At 34.5% G+C, this 21028-nt stretch overlaps 1 protein-coding gene across 1 annotated transcript; it reads right to left on the minus strand.

The window, feature by feature from the left end:
- Positions 1-627: 627 nt before the first annotated feature.
- LOC119639025 (intraflagellar transport protein 56) lies at positions 628-19567 on the minus strand. Its single transcript, XM_038036197.1, has 7 exons — positions 19466-19567; positions 3445-3989; positions 2483-2930; positions 2084-2416; positions 1904-2031; positions 1651-1850; positions 628-681 (listed from the first exon to the last, which is right to left on the minus strand). Exons 1-6 carry the CDS (start codon positions 19565-19567, stop codon positions 1652-1654), a joined length of 1755 nt encoding a protein of 584 aa, XP_037892125.1. The 3' UTR covers positions 628-681; position 1651.
- Between the last annotated feature and the right edge of the window lie 1461 nt (positions 19568-21028).

Here is a 21028-nt window from a genome sequence, read left to right on the forward strand (position 1 = left end):
GAGGCATCTTCTTTAGACTTTAGGGTTATGTTCGCGACGCAAGCCTGACACTGCAGCTGCTCGCCGATGTACCGCGCTGTTGCGTATCCTGTGAGCAGCCGCAGGTAGCATTCTTCTTGGTTGCTGAGCCGATTTAAGATCAGATCGATGCCATTGTGTGTGTTACCGATGCTTACAAGCGTGATACAATCTCTAACTGTATCAATTTAGGTGCGGGAGCCTATGGAGATGACTATGATAATCCATTGGTTTGCCCAGTATGCGTTTGGTATGCATCAGTTTTATGAAATTTTTATGATTAATTGATTGATACTTTACACCACCAAAGGCATTACTTATGTTCGAAATTAGGAATCAGTAACTTCAGGTTTTGTTATTTCAGTTCCGATTTTCGACATTTTTGAAGATCGTGTGAAATTTGATTTACAAATTTTTCTATTGTGCGTTTCGGCGAATTTGAATAAATAATATTTTGAAGCGTTGTCTCTTAAGTCTTCTATTTTGAAAAATCTCTTTTTTGAAATACATATTTCAAGTAACTGACTGAATTCCTAATCATGTATCGAAAAGTGATGTCTTTATTTATTATTTCTTTTGATTTAATTACAGTGGTAATAAAATATAAACTATATATACTATCATGTAATTTCGTAGAACATAATCCGTGGTAGTTGCGTCGAACTGTAATGGAAGTGAGAAATAATTTCATACAGTACAGAAAATAATCTGTGGCATAACATATTCAAATCGTATTTACTCGATGTCGATAGCTATAAACCGACGCATGAAGTATTGCATAAAATTGCCAATTTGTTGTTCATCAATTTTTCAAGTCAATCAAAACGTAAACATCGATAATCCATCTCTTTTTCTAAAAATGTAAGGGGTCCGTGGACTTAAACATAAGCAGTTGACAGTTGCTATGGCAAAAAAGCTCACTTTAGTCTTGGAAATATGTACATAATTCATCTCCGTACGCTTGCCTCATTAAGTTTTTCCTTGGAAATTATCACTAGATCTTTATAAATTTTTCCACGCTTCTGTTGGCAATGGAACTTAAACAAGTCAACAACGTCGAGTTTAAACCCGTTAGTTCAATTTCATAGATATCTCAAGATAAACTGCTATTTTAATTGTTCAGTTGAGTAATTGTTAGAATATGGGCTCGAAAACTGAGCGTATTATTATCATTAGAAGATCCACCTACACTATATGTTCTTGCGAAGATCATTAGATGCAAAGCTAATATAAAAATTACCTTCAGTGTGCAATCACACCGGATATTGCCAAACTTTTTCATCTAATTACATAACGTTTTTTCTAATTGGGTATTGTCATGGTTTCGATACCCCAGTAACAAATTTTGTAGGGACGAATTCAAAAAACGTAGTGATCATAATGCGTTTTATGTAAACATAATAACTATATGGTTCAAGAATATCTTCCCCGAAAAGATTAAAGTTGTTGATAACAGTTCAAAGACCTATCGTGCAAACGACATACTCAATAGGCACTTCCTAGTTTAGGAATCGTTAAATGTTTAAACACAATTACGTTACCGACACTTGTTATTGCAAGCGTTAATGATAATGAACTGATTTCATTATTTCATTTAAGGTTTTAGGTGACCATTTAAAGTCCGTGACTTACTTCATTTCAGTAAATTAGCGTTCTTGCGTATAACTTTAATCATTGATTCAGCCTGAGGATTAGAGGAATCTCTTAAAAGGCCTATAACATCGGCAATGCCGTTGTGAGGGCGACTCTTTTCATATTTGGTTACTAGGCCATACAAAACACCAGCACAAGCACCACGTTTACCTTCCCAATTCTCAGGACTAGGATCCAATCTGAAGGAAGGAGAAAAATATAGACTAAAGTTTATTTTGAAGATTTGGTTTACTTTTCTAGCATATCGAAGGCTTTGGCGGCCACCCAGAATTCTCCACATTTATAACATTCATTCGCTATCATTTGTAATAATAAAAATGCTTCCGAACTTGAGTTACGTGTTATAAAAATATTCCAAGCCTGCAAGATCGGTATTATTATAAACAGTACGGAATATTTTCTATTAACTTACTAGCTCTGGACATCCGCAATGTATGTGACACTTCGCTAGGATCATGCAATATGTATGTTGATTTTTCATATCAATGTCATTTATTTGCGTTAGCAACTCTTCGGCTTCTTTATAACAACCTGTGGCGCATTTCGCTTGAGCAAAATTGTAATTGAATATATCATCATTTACGAAATAGCTACGTATCGAGTTCATGTAAACCAAAACTTCTTCGAATTGCCCATACAAAAAGAAGGCTGAAGCCATAGCTTGACGTCCTGGTATAGTATCACATTCAGCCGTTGAGCTGCCCACTAAATGTAAATTTTGTTGAGCGGTTTTTATATGCTCTTGCTAGAAAATTCGTTTATAGACCTTGTTGAAAAGTATTCAGAAGAGATGTTAAAAAGAAAGGTTTACCGATTTCAATTGTTGACCCAGAGACGCATGTACAACTCCTTTCAATATATATTCATGAGGTATCGTGGGCTGCATTTCTTTCAAAAGAGAATGAGCTTCCTGAACTTCACCATTTTTCAGATAGTAAATAGCCAAATTTAGTCTGGCTTCTGGTATAATATTCAGTAGCGTAGGCAAAACTTGCAGAGCCCCCTCACCGTTACGAAATACTACCAGGTTATGACGTATCAAATCAGCACCAAATGTACCATTGTCCGAGATATTCTTAATTTCTTGCTCAGCTACGCGACCGCTAAATAAGCGAAAACGATTGCACGCCTTCAGATTAATAGCGATAGTGCTGTCTGCATACTTAGTTAGATAAACGTCTAAAACTTCTTGGGCCATGTCGTAGTAATCCATTTTATAAAAACACAATGCCAAATAAACATTAATGGCGGTATAGTCCCTGAAAAAAATCATGCCTAAGATGTTACGGACGGTTTAAACTAATGTTTTAAATGGGTTTTCAGTCTGTAACTAATGAATTATGTTACTTTGTTTGTGTATTCGTGACTTGACTGAGAAGATACTCTAGGTCAATAGATGACTATATTTCTATGGAAATTGGAAAATTATACTCAAATGTATTCACTTGGTTGCTGATAGATTGTCGAGCCGCTTTGGATCACAATCTACAGTTTAGCTTACAGATAGGAAGATAGATTTGCGGACATACAGACTAACAGTGTGGGAGGTAATACCCACACGACGAAGAGGCACATGGCTGATAAATTGGAAACTAAACGCATAGGTAGACACACAAGCAGACATAAAGTCATGTAGTCAGGCAAAGGGAGACAGATCTACGACTTCGATAGGTACTAGCCTGTGTTCGAAACATACAATGAATTTAATATTAACCTCGTTGTGGATGCAGTTAATTGTTACTAAACGGGAGTTTTACACTACTTCCTACTTACTTATTGTCAAGTAGTAAGCGTTTGTAAATATCCACAGATTCCTGATAGTGGGCTCTTAAGTAATGCATGGAGGCTACACTCAGCTGATCCTCTACTTGAAGTTGAAACGTCTCCAATAAGTTCATTACTTCCTCTTCATTATTAAACTTGTGAGCTAAATGAAACATTAAACGTAGCTTCAAAGCTGTGTTGGGTATTTGTTCGATTAAATTTTGAGCGTCTTCATACATGCCCAAGTAAAACATGCAAACTGCTCTATTAAGGCTAAGATCCTCCACGGCTGGTTCTAATTGTTGTATATGTTGATATTGATCCAGAGCTTGCTGGTAATCACCTAAGTGAAAGTAACAGAAAGCCAACCACTGCTCAATGATGATTTGTTTATCCTGTTCTTCAGAGTCGAGAGTGAACTCCAAGAAGACCTTCGCTCCGGTATAATCACGTTTCATAATGAATTCCTCTAAGGAAGGCGGAGCAGATTTGCTAGCATTAGAATTAGGCAGGTGTCGTGAAGACGCGGAATCATTTTTACCTCGTGAGAGAATCTAAAATTTTTTTAAAATTAATGTTTTTATAAATTTAAGAAAGTTGAGAAATGGTTTACCATTTTCTTAGTGAAAATTACCACTTTTCTGTTTTGTTAAAAATTAAGCAAATGAAATATTTGTTTGGATCTTGTTGCTATGCACTGTTGCTAGGGTTACAAGGGAAGGTAAATAAGTTTTATGAAAGCTTAGTCTGAAAACCCGTTTAACACAGTATGCATATCGCTAAACTGCCTTATCTGTTGAGCTTTTGTAAGAGCTAGAAAAGCAACCTTAATCTGTTGGAATGTACCGAAAGTCAAGTTCACTTAGAAAGAGGAGAACCGCAGAAACCATAGGGGCTAAACCATAATAACTATTTCGGTTCTATTTTGTTTAATAGCAGATAGAACAGCAACACAGAGAAAATGCTTGGAATGCAGTACACTGTCCTTGGTTTGCTAACATTTTTTTTGCTTCTTCGTTTTAGAAAATTCGTATTTATTTTGTGCTGTATTTTCAGGGCGAATGCCATTGGCTTGTAGATATAGAGGAGTTTATCTTTTTAAAGAAATATTTACATAAAGTTTTGTGGGATTTTATAGAAAAGGACATGTGACGGTCTATGTACGGTTGCGAAGCCAATAAGTTAGGCGTTATATGTTGTATTATTTAAAAATCAAAATTTTATGAAAGCACGGATATGAAAGCTCATACGTATCCAAGTTATCTGCCGTACACTTGAGTGCATCTTGATTACACTCTTTTACGTATTAATAAAATAAGCTTTCAATAGTTATATACTAGGTTTTTGTGAACAATTTAATATTCTCTTTTTTGATCATTTTTTTGCTTGAAAAAGCCATTTATTGAGAAAAATTAGTACAATATATACCAATCAAAATATTTTCCATTGTTTTGTGCAACTTTTTCCCATATTTCTAGTAACGATACATGGCGAAACAGTGTTGATAGAACGTCATTAGTCTGGCAGCGATTTCGGACTTCTTGTACATTTCGAAACCACGTGTTAACCAAGCCTTACTACACCGATCTGAATAAGTGGTAATGACAAGGCGCTATGTCTGGGTGCAGCAGGACGTTCCATTCGAATTGCAACACTGTATTCTTGACAACCCTTGCAACGTGTGGCCGAGCGTTGTCATGGAAGACATGCATTGTTGAATTAGTTTAATTGCGGTAGCAGTTTTACGCGATTTTAGCATCTCAATAAAACCCGTAAATCGTACTGATTCCACCATATGTACAGCACACCTTAATGACCAAGAATATTCCGCTTCGTTCTTGATGTTAATGTATTTCCTGGATTAACCGACATCTTTTTGATCGCAGGATTGACGTAGTAGAGCCACTTTTCACGGTCAGTCACAACACGCCACAAAGAACTCTTTTTTTTTTTGTCTTGCAACCATTTGTATCACAGCCATTTTCTCATTCCATGCAAACGTCTAGAAACAGTTGATTTATCAATTGCTAAGCTGTTGGAAATTTTTTTGAGAATTTGGTCCAATAAGTCTTGCAATTTATTGTCTTCGATCTTTTTTGGTCCTCCAAGCCATTGTTTGTCATCGACATCAAACCCTTGAAAGCTAAACCGACAATTGGGATATGATGGCGAATTATCGCCCTAATGAACTTCGCAAATGCAGTTTCCGGCTTGTCCGTGATCATCGTCTGCATACACTAAATAACTTAATAATAATAATTGGGGGAGTAATATTTTATGTAGAAAAGGATCAAAGTCATCGAATTTCATCTGTACATTGATATTTCGCATTACTTTACCATTTTCACCAATACATGACGCTGATCAAAACACATGTAAGCGCATATTATTATTAACGAGAAAGTGCATACATCTTTTATAAATATTTTTCAGCTTATAAAGGTGTGAAAGTGTTTGAATTATGATAGCGCTGAAATATGACGAGTGAAAATGAAATTGAGTGAAATGTTGACAAACGTCGTCTTTTGCGCCAGACGTTGGACTACATTGCAAAGCCTCGTGATGGCTGCTTCTTTCGAACTTCTATTATCCTGAATATGTCTAATCTGTAACTATCCGTTTCTGCAATTAATTGATAGGCATCGTTACAGTTTGAAAAATTTTGCTTACTTACTACAAGTCTGGGTTTATAAGAAAACCCATCTCTAAGATTTCGCTGTCCCTTAAGAGGTAATACCATTGCAACTACCTAACAAAAGCGTATTTTTGAGGTTTTCTGGGAGGAAAGAAAATGTAATAGAATAATAACGAGCCGACACTAGAAATCATGCGTTTCTATGCAATAAAAAAAAATATTTTTCAAGAATTTCGGCGATTATCGCGAGGCATTTTTAATTTAAAGAGCTCGTCGGCTCGCGATTCACTTCAAATTTTAATCTGGGCAAAATCACTTAATCTGCTGCATTATTATCTTGTTTGCAAAAGTTTTTAGGTGAACATAATTCCGTTAAAGGAATCTGTTAAAGGGTTAGAGGTAAGACATTAGACTTTTAGTTACTAGCAGAGATTTTTTGAACTTTGGACCTGTTCGGAAAAATCCCGAAATTCCAAGAAAAAAATTTTTTTACGTAAAAAACAAGGTTCGAGGTATATAAAAACAAGTAAGAAATTTATATTCGGCAGGGCCGAGTCTCGTATACCCATTATACTTCAAATTTTTGGAAAATTTATCTCGCACCTTTTACTTCAGTAAAAGGTATTGTTAAGGAAAATTAATCTACCAAGTCGTGGGCATTACGAATTTTTTTCATTTGTGCACATACATAGTAGAGCTCTCCGTTAAGTAAATGTGAACATTTTCAGCCCTCTTTCTTTTGTAACTTGTGACTTATGAATACAACACCACAAAGTTTTGCGTAGAAAGACAGAGTAGCGTTTAGCTTACTTTTCATTGAACGTTTCTGCAGCGACCAATTTGGCCCGTCTCCAGTACCAGTAGAAGCTTCCAATGCTTCTATCAAATTTTAAGTCGATATTTTAATTTTTGCGACCAGGAGAATGCCAATAACGCAGGCCATACGGACAGACATACATGACTTAATCACTTCACAATTTCATGCTGACGCGGAATGTATGCACCTTATAGAGTGTCTGAAGCATTCCTCTGTGCGTTGCAAACATTATGGAAAAATGAGTATACCCCCAACCTTCAGTGGTGCATATAAAAATTGTTGATCATCCCTTAAGATTTATTTAATCTGTAATGAAAAAACAAATAAAACCCTATTAATGTGCCACGGCCATTGGATACCCTGCACAGTCTTAAAGTTACTCACTTAGCAAACTTTAAAAATTAAGCATTATTAGGGAAGTGGTGCGATCCGAACCATTGTCATAGCGTTCGTTCTTGGATCAAAACACATCTGTGCACCGAATTCCACAAAAATATTCCAAAAATTGCGACCTATAGGTTGAATAGAGGAAAACTTGGGAGACAGTCAGATAGACAAATTTAAGTCGATTCAGAGAGAAAAGTTTGCGAATGGATTAATATAATAAAAGGTGGATTTTACTTAAGTCTTCCTGGGTTTTGTATACATCCGCACAAACTTAATATACTATTGTAGCTGGAATCATATCTTTGCCCAATTTCGTGCCACTTTCATTTGATAAGTTGAAAATTTTTACTTAAAAACTCCAAATTATTTTCGTGCAGCGAAAGCATGGAATATATCCATAGAGGCGAATGAAAAAGAAGCAAAGCGGATATATGTATCCAAGAAGACTTATCAAAACAAAGTCCTCTATATGTTACATTCATATATATCTATGTAAGGAAGAAATATATGGGAACGTATAAAGTTAGTTTTACACATCAAACAACGTGTTCTCTTAAAGAATGGAAGTCAAAGCTGAACGGATCTTAAAGAGACCTAAACATTTCCTTTTATATACACATATCTAGGCCCGAAAATAATTTTATTTATTATATTATTTATAACTAAAATGGGTAATCGTGAAATTGCTTATATTTGTCTTAGCTGATTTTCGTGCAAATTATTTGTTAGTTCCTTTGTCCGTACGTTGTTTTGAGAATTCTCAGGGCTGCAGAATTAATAACTAGCAAAAATAACAAAAACTTACTAAAGTTAGGAAGCTTGAAGACAGCAGGATACCGATATATATCAGAAAGAGACCAAGTCCGATTAATTGTCTTGCATAATCTGCAAGTACATATTGATAATGGTCTCTTATTATTATAATTTGATTGCGAAAGCACTTTGTAAAATATTTACACCATGTAACTATTTGCGGATTTGGCTTTCATAAGCGCTGTAATTACAAATGCGTCAATTGAACTTGAAACTGAAATCACTGTGTGGGTTACATATAATATAGATGGACAGATAAAATAATTGTATATTTCACACGTAAAATATAAGGAAATTCTTTTAGTTTTCGTTTTACACAAACAAAGTTATAGTATAGAATTTCTAATCTGATAGGATTTAACTGCTTACACCTTTCATCGAAGGTTGATGGGTATATTTATGTTGTCAAAACGTTTGCAATATCCAGAAAGAACCTTCCGAGAACCCATGTCTGTATATATATACGTATATATATTATCAACAGCAAATTTTGAATCGTTTTAAGCGCACCCATCTGTCCGCCTGTAAAATGTCTGTTGTAAACATTTCCCTATCTGTATAAAGGAGGCTATCCACTTCAAATTCGGCACAAATATTGGAAGCTTTTGCACACACGTTGGCTTAGAAAATGGGCTAAACCGGACGAAGCATACATCAGCCACCTACCACTGAATAAGCTGAGAACGCCTCTGTTGTCAAAAACGAAAAAAATTGGTTTTTGGCTGATTACTGGAAAATTTCAGCAAATAAACGTAGCAGAATTTTAACGTATATTTTAGGAGCGGCTCTGCTGTATTTATACAAAAATGGGAATAGTTGCCCACGCATGCCTACGTGTATTCAATTTTAATTTTTTTTTGTCAAAACGTTTGTAACGCGCAGAAGCAAGCGTTTGCTGCTTGTTACTCGTAAATAGATAAACAACACAAAATTTCACATACAGTTTATAAAAACATAAAACTCCAGCAACGCCCACCCAATATTGTAGGCGATGCACTTATAGCCGAAGGTAATTTTTCTAATTATTGTCAATTATCTGAATAATCCGTACGAGTTGCCGACTAGGCAAAGGATTGTGACTAAAAACTCACTGGTCACGAGTTCAAATGTCAATTGCGATAGTGTTTTCAATACAGGCGAGCATATGATCTAAGTTATCCGGAGGTTTTTAAGTTCATACGTTGCAAGTTTGCTTACAAAATATATGGATAATAAATAAAAATAAATTGTTTGAATAGTAAAGCGACCGCAGACACCGGAATTTTAAGCTAATGTAAGAGTTGTGCTTGCAAAGGAATGTGTAAATGGGTTAAAACTGTTTTATGGTCGATTTTTAGCTCCTGGGCGATGTTACGACTGCTAACATGCCGGTCAACTTCGATTATGTCTCCGATTTTATCGACATTTTCGACGACCGGCCTACCTGTGCGAGGTGCATCTTTAACATCAAAAATTCCTGAACGGAATCTACGAAACCAAAATTGCACATAATTGGCTGTTACAGTATCGGAACCATAAACACCATTCATAATTTTAGCCGCCTGGCTTGCATTTTCGCCTTTGTCAAAGAAAAACTGTAAAATGTACCGAATTTTCTCTTTGTTCACTTCCATTTTTAACACGCTGTAACTCACAACTGAATGCACCAAACAAAAAATAGTAAAAGAATTTTTTTACTGCGAAATGTCACCTTTCCAACGAGCATAAATATGAAATTGTTTGATCGATACTTTACGAGAAATCTATCAGTGCAGCCATCTACTGAAAAAATAATGGATTACTTTTTCCCCAAACTAATATAAGTAATCATATTATCATTGTTATTACATGTGCTATAGGCAAATCTAAAAAATGCTCAATACCTATAATACTTAAGGTTCTTCCCTTTAATATCTTGTCTTACGTGTGTAACATGGTGACTGTCGGAAGGATGGAAAGACATTATGCAAGGGAAATAGGTAGCGAGTGACCGGAAACTAGTGGAGATGCAATATGTAAGTGTTATGGTCTTATGCAAACAATGACTTCGTACTTACGTTTCTTCTCCACTCTGTTACTCATGTCGATAAATTATTCCAAGTATAGAAAAATAGAAATTTTTGGAATATTTTGGTTTAGCTTTGGTGGTCAGCGTAGCTGGTCTATTATCCCGTTCTTAGAGAAAAAATTTTCCATACGTCTACTTTATTGAGAAAAAATTATTCCCAGTGTCTACCAGGTTAATTTCAAAGTTTTCCCATTTTCATTAATACATTTTCATTTGAGGAGTCTTGTTTGCTTTATGACAGATAAATATAAAACCGCAAAAAGTGAAAAAAATAAAATTTAATTAGTCGTAACTTTGTGTGGACATGGCCGATTGGTTCCATTGTTGAACCTAGAGTGTAAGGTGTCTCGTAAAGCAAACGTGGAAAATTGCAGTGCGCTAGCTTTAATAATTTACGAGTAACGAGCAAAAATTCAAAAATTTTTGTTAAAAAAACTTGCTTGCGTTTAGTTTACGCTCCATTCTGTGTTTCTGCTTTGACCAATTTGGCCCATTTTCAATACCAACTTGTGTGCAGAAACTTCTCATGTTTCTATCAAATTTGAAGTCGACATCTTCACTTTTGCGACGAGGAGAATGACAACAACACACACCACGCGGACACAAAGATACACAGACGAACGGACACGTCTAAATCTACCCAGAATTTCATGCTGACCAAGAATACATATACTTTATAGGGTCTCCGAAGCTTTCTTTTGGATTTTATATATATTTGGAAAAAAAAGCAAAATGTTTATACCCCCATCTTACAGTATAAAAAATAAACCTACTCCGACAATAAAAACGGACGGAGAGAAGATAAATTTATAGTACTTTATCTTTTCTATCGCGCTTTTCTTGAATTGTTTATAACTGCTTTGAGCTTATCATTTCAGCAACAGTTTTCATTTTTGCATAAATCATGATTCATGTTAAAATTCACATTTTTCACTGGCCGCAATGAACTCGCACCTAAACAGCCATAACAAATAATGGCTTCTAGCGAAATTGAATCGTTTTGTATTACTTTTATATTAAAACTTTCCCACATATTATATGCATATCTAGAAAAAGGCCTCGGTTTTGAGTAAATATAAAAATGCTTTTCATATAGTGAGAAGAAGTGTGAATCTGGTCAAACCTCGAAGCGAATCTTACACAACCATCAGCTTTGCTATATAATTACAACTTTTTTTCCTTTAAAATATGGTGGCCTGCCACTTAGTGATTAAGAACTATTTTTGTAATGAACATTGAACAACAATTGAACAATTGAAGTTGCAAATTATTGCAGCGCGGTCAGGACCATTTTCAAACTTCAATAGGAAAAAAGTTACAATAACCTAGGTGATCTAGTGATCTTTGCTTTTTAACTTTCAAGCTTTCCATATTTTGAGCAATTAGTTAACCAGGAATATCCATGTCTTCAAATTTTGTGCGGCCGTGACAAATGATTACCGTATGGTACCATATACAATATCGTCCGTTAGACATGTACTAAGAATATTCATGGTTTGTAATTTCAACAGCAGATGGAGATCTCTTTAGGATTCAATGTCTATATGTATTTGTATATCTATGTCTTCTGGCATTATAAGCGTGGATTCCCGAGTGTACTAAACGAAGAGAATGTATATACTTAAAATCAAGAAAATAGCAGGCCCAAGATTTTTCTCACATAAGAATGATTTATTTACTCTTTTCTATCCAGCACCGGAAAGAATATCTAAATTCATTTTGTTAAAAGGTTTGCAACGACCAGAAGCCTCCACAAAGTATATATATTCTCGCTAAGCATGACGTTCTGAATCGAGTTAATCTTGTCCGACTAATCATGCGCGCCTTCGTAATGTCCTTTGTAAAAGTTCCCTTTTTCGAGTCAAAGCCACGTCTGCAGTACGATATAACCTGAGATCACCTCTGTTTTTTGTTTTCGATGCTCATTATTAATAAACACACGTAAGATACGCAACGTAAAAAAGCTTCACGCACATTCTACAAAATTGGTAAAAATCAGCCACGCCCACGCAATGTTATGGAATATGAAAATTTGTTTTCTTCGTTTTTTCTTTAGCGTTTGTAAGAATAAAGGTGGTTGGTATAAAATATTTATTCACAGCCGAAAATGGTTTTCTTGCCTGTTACATTTACAACAAAGAGTGGGTGTAGACTAAAAAAGGAAGAGACTCTGTAAAATGTATAGATTCTTGAAACTTAATTCGATTTATCCACATCTGCCTGTGTCTGTGTTTTGTTGGCATTCTTCTGGTCCCAAAAATTAAGATATCGGCTTTAAATTTAGCAGAAAGATTGAAAGGCTTGCACATCGATCGATATTGAAAATGCCAAAAATCGATCGACAAGCACATCCAGAGGAAAGCGTCAAGGTTTTTGCTCGTTGCTCAGAGATTATGAACGATAGAAAGTTTAAATTTTCCAAATTTCCTTACTTACAATTCATGTGCAAAAATATAACAAGTGGGTAAGGACCACATTTAGTGATTATAACTTATAGATAATCAAATTTTCATTTTTCAACCTTTTTTGACATTTTCCTTTTCTCTAACCAATGACTTAAAACTTGTAAAACTCTCTAATATTGACTTACTAATAATGACTTGCAGAAATGTACGAAAAAAAACCTTAGCCCGTGATAAAGTTGGCTTTGATAAACCAATATCAATAGTGGCTCTTGCCGAATATGAATTTCTTACTTGTTCATTTTTTTTATAAGAACGTAAATTTTATTTAAAAGTATTATTATTATTATTATTAATTTCGCCAGAGAAATAAATTCTAAGACTAAACTCTTAAAAGCACTAGCATCTAAGGCTATCGGCTTTTTATTAAAAACTCTACCGCACTTGAGATTCGAACCCACGACCATTGACTTGCTAGTCGAGATTCCTCCCCTTCGGCTACTCAGGCGGATTTAAAAGTATTAATAGGATAAATAAATAAAATATTTTAGACATGGGAAATAAAACTTTTCGAAGCTCCTTTTGCGAATAAAATCAATTTAATCGTAATATCATAGTAAAGTCCTATGAGGAAATTTACAAGCATTGAAAAATTTGAGACATTGTTATTCTTTCACTTGTCAGTATTATATGGCACTTGCGGAAAATGCGTTCAAGGCCTAGTATGTTTATACTTAAAGTTCATTTTGAAAGTGCTGTCGCCTATTAAAGGTGACGGTTAATGTAAGCAACTTTAGTTACATTATACCCAGTAAAGCTTTAGTAAAGGCACTTAAGTCATATTTATGGATTGACACTCCTAAGCAAGAGGCTTATAAATGTTTTATGGTAATACATATAAAACAAGAAAGAGGAAATTTGTGGACGAAAAAATATTATCAATATACCTTAGTAAATTATATCTTACCATAAAAAGCTTTTAGTTGATACCTAAGCATCCTGCGCTAGCATAACGAAAATGAAATGCGAAATATATAAAATACGGAAAAAGAACAGAAATGTGGAAGAGATAGATACCATAGAAAATAATAGTTAAATTTGTTGCGGTTTATGAGTTTTTATTATAATTTCCTTTGAAAGCAACGCTATGGGTGGTCTGCTTTAAGCCCTCCCAAAAACTCACACCGTCACTCCGTAAATAATCAGTAAGAGACGTTAAAAGTTAAAGAGAAACAATTTTCGTTTTCTTTTGTATTCATTACCTTAAGATGAAAGTAAATTAAATTTTTCATCTCGTTTGCAAAACGTAGCAATATGGAAAAAACTACAAAACTTTAAATTGAGCCATTCGTATATACGCACGCTAATCATGGAATGCTCAAAATTGCCTTTTCGACATTTATTACTTGTACTTGCTCTCGTTGCTTGCAAGGCAAACAGAGAGGAGTTTTCTATGGCGTATTACGATTGGCGATGAAGAGTGGATCTATTAGGATAATTCCAAGCGTGAAAAGCTATGGGTTCGTCTAGCGGAGCCGTCCACATCGACATCCAAAGCGGAATATTCATGGCCATAAAGCTTCGCTGCGCAATTGTGAGATCAGCGAGGTGCAGTGTGTTATGGCCAGCTAAAACCAAATGACATTATTATTGCGTGCATTTACCGAAGCCATTTTAACAAATTGAACGATGCATCAGTGCAAAAAGGAGAAGCAGTAACGGCTAACAACATGATAACGCTCGGTCCCAGGTTGCACGTACTTTCAAAGATACAGCGTTGCATATCGAATGGGAAGTTCCGTCGCATTAAGCATGCCCACCAGATATAACGCTTTCTAATTCGCTCTGTGTTCAGGAAGTGCGCAAATGAGTCGATGATAGGATCGCAGTCAAACCTATATCGTTCTTTTGACACGGTATCGTCACCTTGCCAGAAAGATGAAAAGGTCTTGAAAAATGATGGAAAATATTTTGATTGTACCAATTTTTTCCAATAAAGTCCTCTTTTAAATGGAAAAATGGCCAAAATACATGCCAGCTAATAATGATAATATTCTTTGTATATTAAAATGACCTCAATTGATAATATCGGATAATAATTTGAAATAAAATTTGAAAAAAGAAAAAATGTAGAAAGATAAGAAGTTAATATGGTTCCTTATTAAGAATTTATAAAATATATTTATACAGTAATGAACCCATTAAGCTACTACAGAGGCTGTTATTAAGAAAGGCTAAAAGATATTCAGTGCAATTGTGCATTCATAGACAACGTTGGCTTTAGTATCTTTAAAAATGTTTCAACTTCACCTAAAAACATGTTCACAATAGACATCACCGTCTGTTAAAGCATAGTTTTAATCAATTTTTAAATTTTTGTTTGTTAATAAGGATTCAAAATAAATCTTGATATAGAGAAAGTTCACGGACCAATTGTTGCAATCAACACATCAAGGTGATCAAGATTACGAAAGGCTCGCCGATGATTATATTTAGATGAAAATCAATAGAAATAAAAATCGTGGGAATCTGCCAATGTGGGAAAGACAGGCACAGTACAAATTTAGATCAAAATCTAAATTTATATACACATTTTTTAATAATTTATATAAAAAGATAATGCATCAATACATACAGCTTTGACGTAGAGGATTTTATCTTTCATTAAAGTGGTCGCAAGGAACATTAGTAAACGCCACCCGACATTCATATTTACATGAGGAGTGTTTAAAATTCGGTTTCTAATATGCAAAATGTTGTCGTCGTTGTTGTGTTTTTTCTGCAAAAATTGAAAATTTGTTTTTAATTTTATTTTTGTTTTAGCTTACATTTTCAGTATGCAAAGCATTTTATATCCTACAGAATTTTCAAATATGGTATGTAAAGCTAAAGCATATCAAGTCATGGACATTCATTAAATGTGTATAAACGTAGCTTTTGCTTTTGCTAAACTAAACGTTTACAGTTTAATAGAAAGTTTTTTTTGTTCTTTTTTTTCGTATGCAAAAATAAATAAAAGCAACATTAACATTAAAACAAATTTATGGTTTAATTATTCCTTCAATTTCAATAAAATTCACATGCGGGTGTTCAAATAAACTCCATACGAAGGTCGTTGTTATTGTATAGGTACGAAGTTTCAAAAATATGCATACATAGCACTACACTTAGAAACTATCTGTTGGTATGCTGGATGTTGATATTGGTACTGTTGTACAAACATTAAAAACACATAAGTTCAAACTAACAAATTTAATAACTGAGGGTGTAATTGCATGTGTATATAACCAGACGCATTGACTGAACTGGAAGGCAGAATCCTCTGTATATCGCATCAAGTGTACGCTTGAGATTAATTCATTTTGTATATGTACGCTTAAGCTTACAAACACATTTTATATGCATTTAGTCGCACTTAGAATAAAAGACAAAGGCAGATGATAAGAGAGTGAGTGAGAGAGGCGAGGGGGACAAAAGAGAGCGAAGGATGGGATTACCCTGCATAAGCACTTATCGCAGAAAAAATGTTTGTTTGTCATATTCAAGCAAATGCACACAAGCAGGTGTTTTCAAACTTACAGTAAGGTTGCTTTTGTCCCTGGGTTAACACGGAATAATAATCAATAATAAACTTTAAGCTACAAAAGTATTCATTTACAGTATTCGATAATTGGGCGTCGAAAATTATTAATTATACCACTCACACCGCAGTAAAATTTTTTTGCTTTGCTTATAAGAAAAATTAGGCAAAAATCGTCTTTATAAGAATAGCGATTTATTTTATAACACAGCATTAAACAGCCCATTGTAACTATATACGGTCTTTTTTGTACGGTTTTTTTTTGTGAAACGCACCTGTAAAAATTTGACGGGTACTATTTCCATTGCTATGCCGTTGTACTGTACATATTTCCGTAAATAGCAATTTATAAAACTACTATTCAAATTTTCATAAATGTATGTTATCCAAACATTATGCAAGTGTGCGTGCGTGTAGAACATAGCTACATGACTGTGCGTGTCATCGTGCATGTTTATTTATATTTGCCAAAAAATGCTTTTTGTAAAAATAATATTTACTATAACATGTCGATCGATAACTTCCGGGATTGAAATATGTCGACTTCGTCTCTAGCGAGCAGTCCTTATTAATTCCAGAAAGAGCCAACCCTCAAAATACGTCTTTCAAAATATCATGCCATTTCCATCATCTTTTATTTTTAAAAGAAAGAAAACATTTGAATTCCTTGTGTTCATGAAAAAGTGACTTGATCGCGGATAAGAGCACTTTTCTTCTTTTTGTATTGACAACCCTTTTTGGTTAAAATGAAGAATTTTTCTGTGACTTGCTGATTATAAACAGCGCTTCATACCGCCTCCTATGGCGCACGGTGAACTCCATATTTCTCGGTACATGGAAATGCCATTTCCCACAAGAGCTTTTCTCTTTACTCACAGTGCAACAAAAATACATACAAGTCACAAGTTGATGGTTGAAATGGAAGTTGCATGCATTTAGATTGGAATTGCAACTCCAACCATCGTCCTCTTCAGACCGACCTCGCAGCGAGTACTATCTATTAGGAAATGTCAAAAGGATGCTCCAAAGAATGAGATTTAGACCAAACGATGAGGCCCTTGTGTAAACTGAAGCACACATTGAAGTTTTTGACGAATAGTTCTATTAAAGTAAGAAAATTGTATTCGGCCGTAGACATATCTGTCATCATCGAAAGTTGGTGAGTGTACCCTTGAGATCGGAAAAAGTGAAGCCGATATCCTATAATAAGAAGGGTAGGTGGTATTTCTGAACAGATACTCTTAAGATTGGTAATGCAATGTAGGTCAAAATTTTTAGCTTTGATTTGTGGTGATTTATAAGCAACGAGCGAAATACTTAACTTTTGCTTTTTATGTTGTACTGTAGGCGTGTTATTTTGGCCGATTTTACTTATTTTCATGATAAACCTTTGCGCAAGAGCTTCTAAACTATTTGCCAAATTTGAGCCAATACCTTCATTTTAGGGGACAGGATAACGGTTAGCGTAGACATTACATAGCCAGACATTACATTTGCATACATCGATTCAGACTTCAGTATTAAGCAAAAATATATATACTGCATCGAATATCCAAAGCTTGCTGCTGAGCGTTGCAAATGTTTTGTATGAAAACGAAATATACGGCGAACGTTCTCTTAAATAACCGTTGGATCCAATGTATTATTTCTGAAGCAGACGGTGTTCACGAATAAAGACGGATTTTCCAAAAAAATAAGAGAAAAGTTTTTTCTTACTAAATCCTGGAAATTTTTGAAGAACGCATTATATGCAGATACACATATATGTATATATATAAATACATTTGTACGTACGTCCATTTATGCACATATACTTATATACCTTTGTGTATATATGTAATGTATGTCTGTAAATAAATATAAATGCATACACACGTAAACGTATAATACGGTCACGCATCACGTATATGCATTTGCAAAAATGAATATAACTGAGAACTATAAATGTTTGTGTATGTGTAATGGTACCGATTACCCAAATACATGCATGTCCACCCATATGCTATATGTATGTAGAAAAGTTTTTCTTAGTCTACTATATGTGCAAATATACGTTAAAATATGAAAAACGTGTTGCAAATGCAGTACTATTGTTGTTGTTGTTATTATTATCGTTGTCCTTGTTTTTTTTTTTCATTTTTATCGTTGTAGTTACGTTGGCACATTACAATATTGTCTGCCATATTCTCGGGGCGTGTATGTTTGCAATGGCATTGAAAGTTCAGCCCTAACAGTAAATATAAAATGCACGAGCATACATGCGATTGTTGCTTTGGATGCACGGCTTTTTTGGATCTTTTTTTTCGTTTCGACCGCACTCATGTATGTATTTTCGGTTTAGCGTCAACAAAAACAAACAAGATGCCACGATAAAATTTTAATTAGTACATAAACTGTTACTTTTCTATGTATAAAAGCGCGTGTGTATTTGGGTGTTCGTGTGTATGTTTGTGTTTATGTGTGGATTTAGTTCATATTACATCAAAAAACTAACTAATGTCCTTACACGCGTTCGTAAACATTAAAGAGATAGAGACGAAGAGTAAGAAATATTTTTGCACACATTTGTGGCGTTGAACTGCAGATAAAAAGATTTTTGACACATTTGTTAATTATTTATTGTAAGTCTAATGAGTGCTTCACGTAAGATAAGATAGTAGTTTAATTGAATTATTGTCTTTAAAGTGCATTAAGCACTTATCGATTCTCTGCAATGCATGCCACATCATATATGAAATGTTTTTATTTTTAAAATTCAAATAAACAAGTTACGATGCGCACCATACTTTAAAAATACTCCCGTTCATTCTTATGCTGCATTAATTTATTCTTTTTATACCCACCACTGTTAGTTTGGGGTATACTCATTTGGCTCTTTCCCGTAATGCATGTAACACCCTAAAGGAAGCATCAGGGACCCTATAAAGTATAAATATTCTTGATCAGCGTGAAATTCTGAATTGAGTTAGCCATGTCTGTCCGTCTGTGTGGTGTGGGCCCTTGGTACTCTCCTGATCGCAAAAATGAAGATATCGACTTCAAACTTAATACAAACATTGGAAGTTTTTGCACACAGGTTGGTATTGGAAATGGGCCAAAGCGGACAGAGCGGAAGCGTGCAGTGGAGAGAAAGCTGAACGCAACTCCGTTTTTTTTTTTATTTTCGAGATTTTTACTAATTAGTTGGAAATTATAAAAGTTAGAAGGCTGAAATTTTCTACATTTACTTTACGAAGCACTCCACTTCTTACGTGCAAAAATGAAAACCATCCGCCGTGCCCACACAAAGTTATAAGTAATTAAACTTTGTTTTCTTCCCTTTTTTGAGGTTTTATGCTTATTTACTTACCTTATTATTAGAAGGATGATTCAGAGACTCTGTAAAATATATACATTCCGCGTCAGCATGAAATTCATGTGTGTCTGTCTGTGTGGCCTGCGTTATTGACATTCTCCTGGTCGCAAAAATTAAAATATCGACTTAAAATTTGATAAAAACGTTGGAATCTTCTACACGTCAGTTGGTATTGAACACGGGCAAAATTGGTCGCAGCAGAAACGTTCAATGAAGCCTAAGCTAAACGCTACTCTGTTTTTCTACGCAAAACTTTGTGGTGTTGTGTTCTTTAATCACAAGTTACAAAAGATAGAGGGCTAAAAATTTTCACTTTTACTTAACAGAAAGTTGTACTATGAATGTGCAACTGTCCGCCTGAGTAGCCGAAGGCGAGGAATCTCGACTAGCAAGTTAATGGTCGTGGGTTCGAATCTCAAGTGCGGTAGAGTTTTTAATAAAAAACCGATACCTTTAGATGCTAGTGCTTTTAAGAGTTTAGTCTTAGAATTTATTTCTCTGGCGAAATTAATAATAATAATAATATGCAAAATGAAAAATGCAAAATGAAAAAAATTCGCAATGCCCACACATAGTTGCAAGTTATTAAAATTTTATTTTTTCACTTCTTTGAGGTTTTATGCGTATTAATTAAAAAGTAAACAAGACAGAATGTGTAAACTGTTTTGTACATTCTTCAGATGAACATATATTATATGTGTAAAAATGCGTGAACTTGGGTATATACCGCGATTACTGTTTTCTTAATAATATTAGCGATACGGGTATTAAATAAAAGAACTTGGAGAGTAGAATGCGAAAAACATGATGGTGGGTATGCGAGATTCGACCCCCGGCGAATATAACTATCTTACTTGTTTTAATTCCAACAAATATTTTTATAAAGAGTTCGATTGTTTTCTTTACTGGTGAATTCAAAAAGGTAGAAATAATAGATGAAAATATGAAAATATTTGGTCAAATAGGTAAGAAAATTACATTCACTCTACGGAGAGATCTTTAATGATTTTCATTTTTTTCCTAAAAGATGCACAAACAAAACCAAAAAAATTGTAAAATTTCACTAGCGTGAAGTTATGTATATAGCCCACATTTTTGTCTTCACTAAAAAGCGGCTACCTTCACACGTGGTTCGCGCCCTGCTAAGAGAATTGAACGATGTCCAAAAAATAACAAAATGATAAGAAAAAATAAACAAAAAGAGAAAGTACAAGCATAAATACAGCACGAAATCATACAGCAATGTTATAAGAAATTAAAAAATAATATTTGTTGGTACTATTTATCATATAGTGCATATATAATATACAAAAATGTACAATACAAAGTACGTATAAAAAATTTGAACGCATTTTTTCAAGTGCAGGTTTTTGGTGTGTTTTAAAAACACCTTAAAACCTGTCAGAATTTCGTTACTATGTCGAGAGTCTATCACCGCTAAGCTCACTCCAAACATGCCCTCTCTGTGTACCTAAGACGTTAAATGCGAAATGTTCCAATAATGTTGCAACAATGTTGCTAATGGATGTTGCTTTGATTTTATACACATAATATTTT

This window comes from Glossina fuscipes, unplaced genomic scaffold (assembly GCF_014805625.2).
Source record: "Glossina fuscipes isolate IAEA_lab_2018 unplaced genomic scaffold, Yale_Gfus_2 111, whole genome shotgun sequence".
NCBI classification, from domain to species: domain Eukaryota; kingdom Metazoa; phylum Arthropoda; class Insecta; order Diptera; family Glossinidae; genus Glossina; species Glossina fuscipes.

What these genes read in the sequence shown, in the direction of transcription:
- LOC119639025 (XM_038036197.1), bottom strand. Translation starts at nt 19,567, where the DNA reads ATGTCAATAACGCAGGCCACACAGACAGACACACATGAATTTCATGCT. An exon ending in ATCATCCTTCTAATAATAAG is followed by an intron (nt 3,990 to 19,465) that starts GTAAGTAAATAA and finishes AAAAAATTTTAG; the next exon opens with ATTCTCTCACGAGGTAAAAA. An exon ending in ATTGCGGATGTCCAGAGCTA is followed by an intron (nt 2,032 to 2,083) that starts GTAAGTTAATAG and finishes CCGATCTTGCAG; the next exon opens with GCTTGGAATATTTTTATAAC.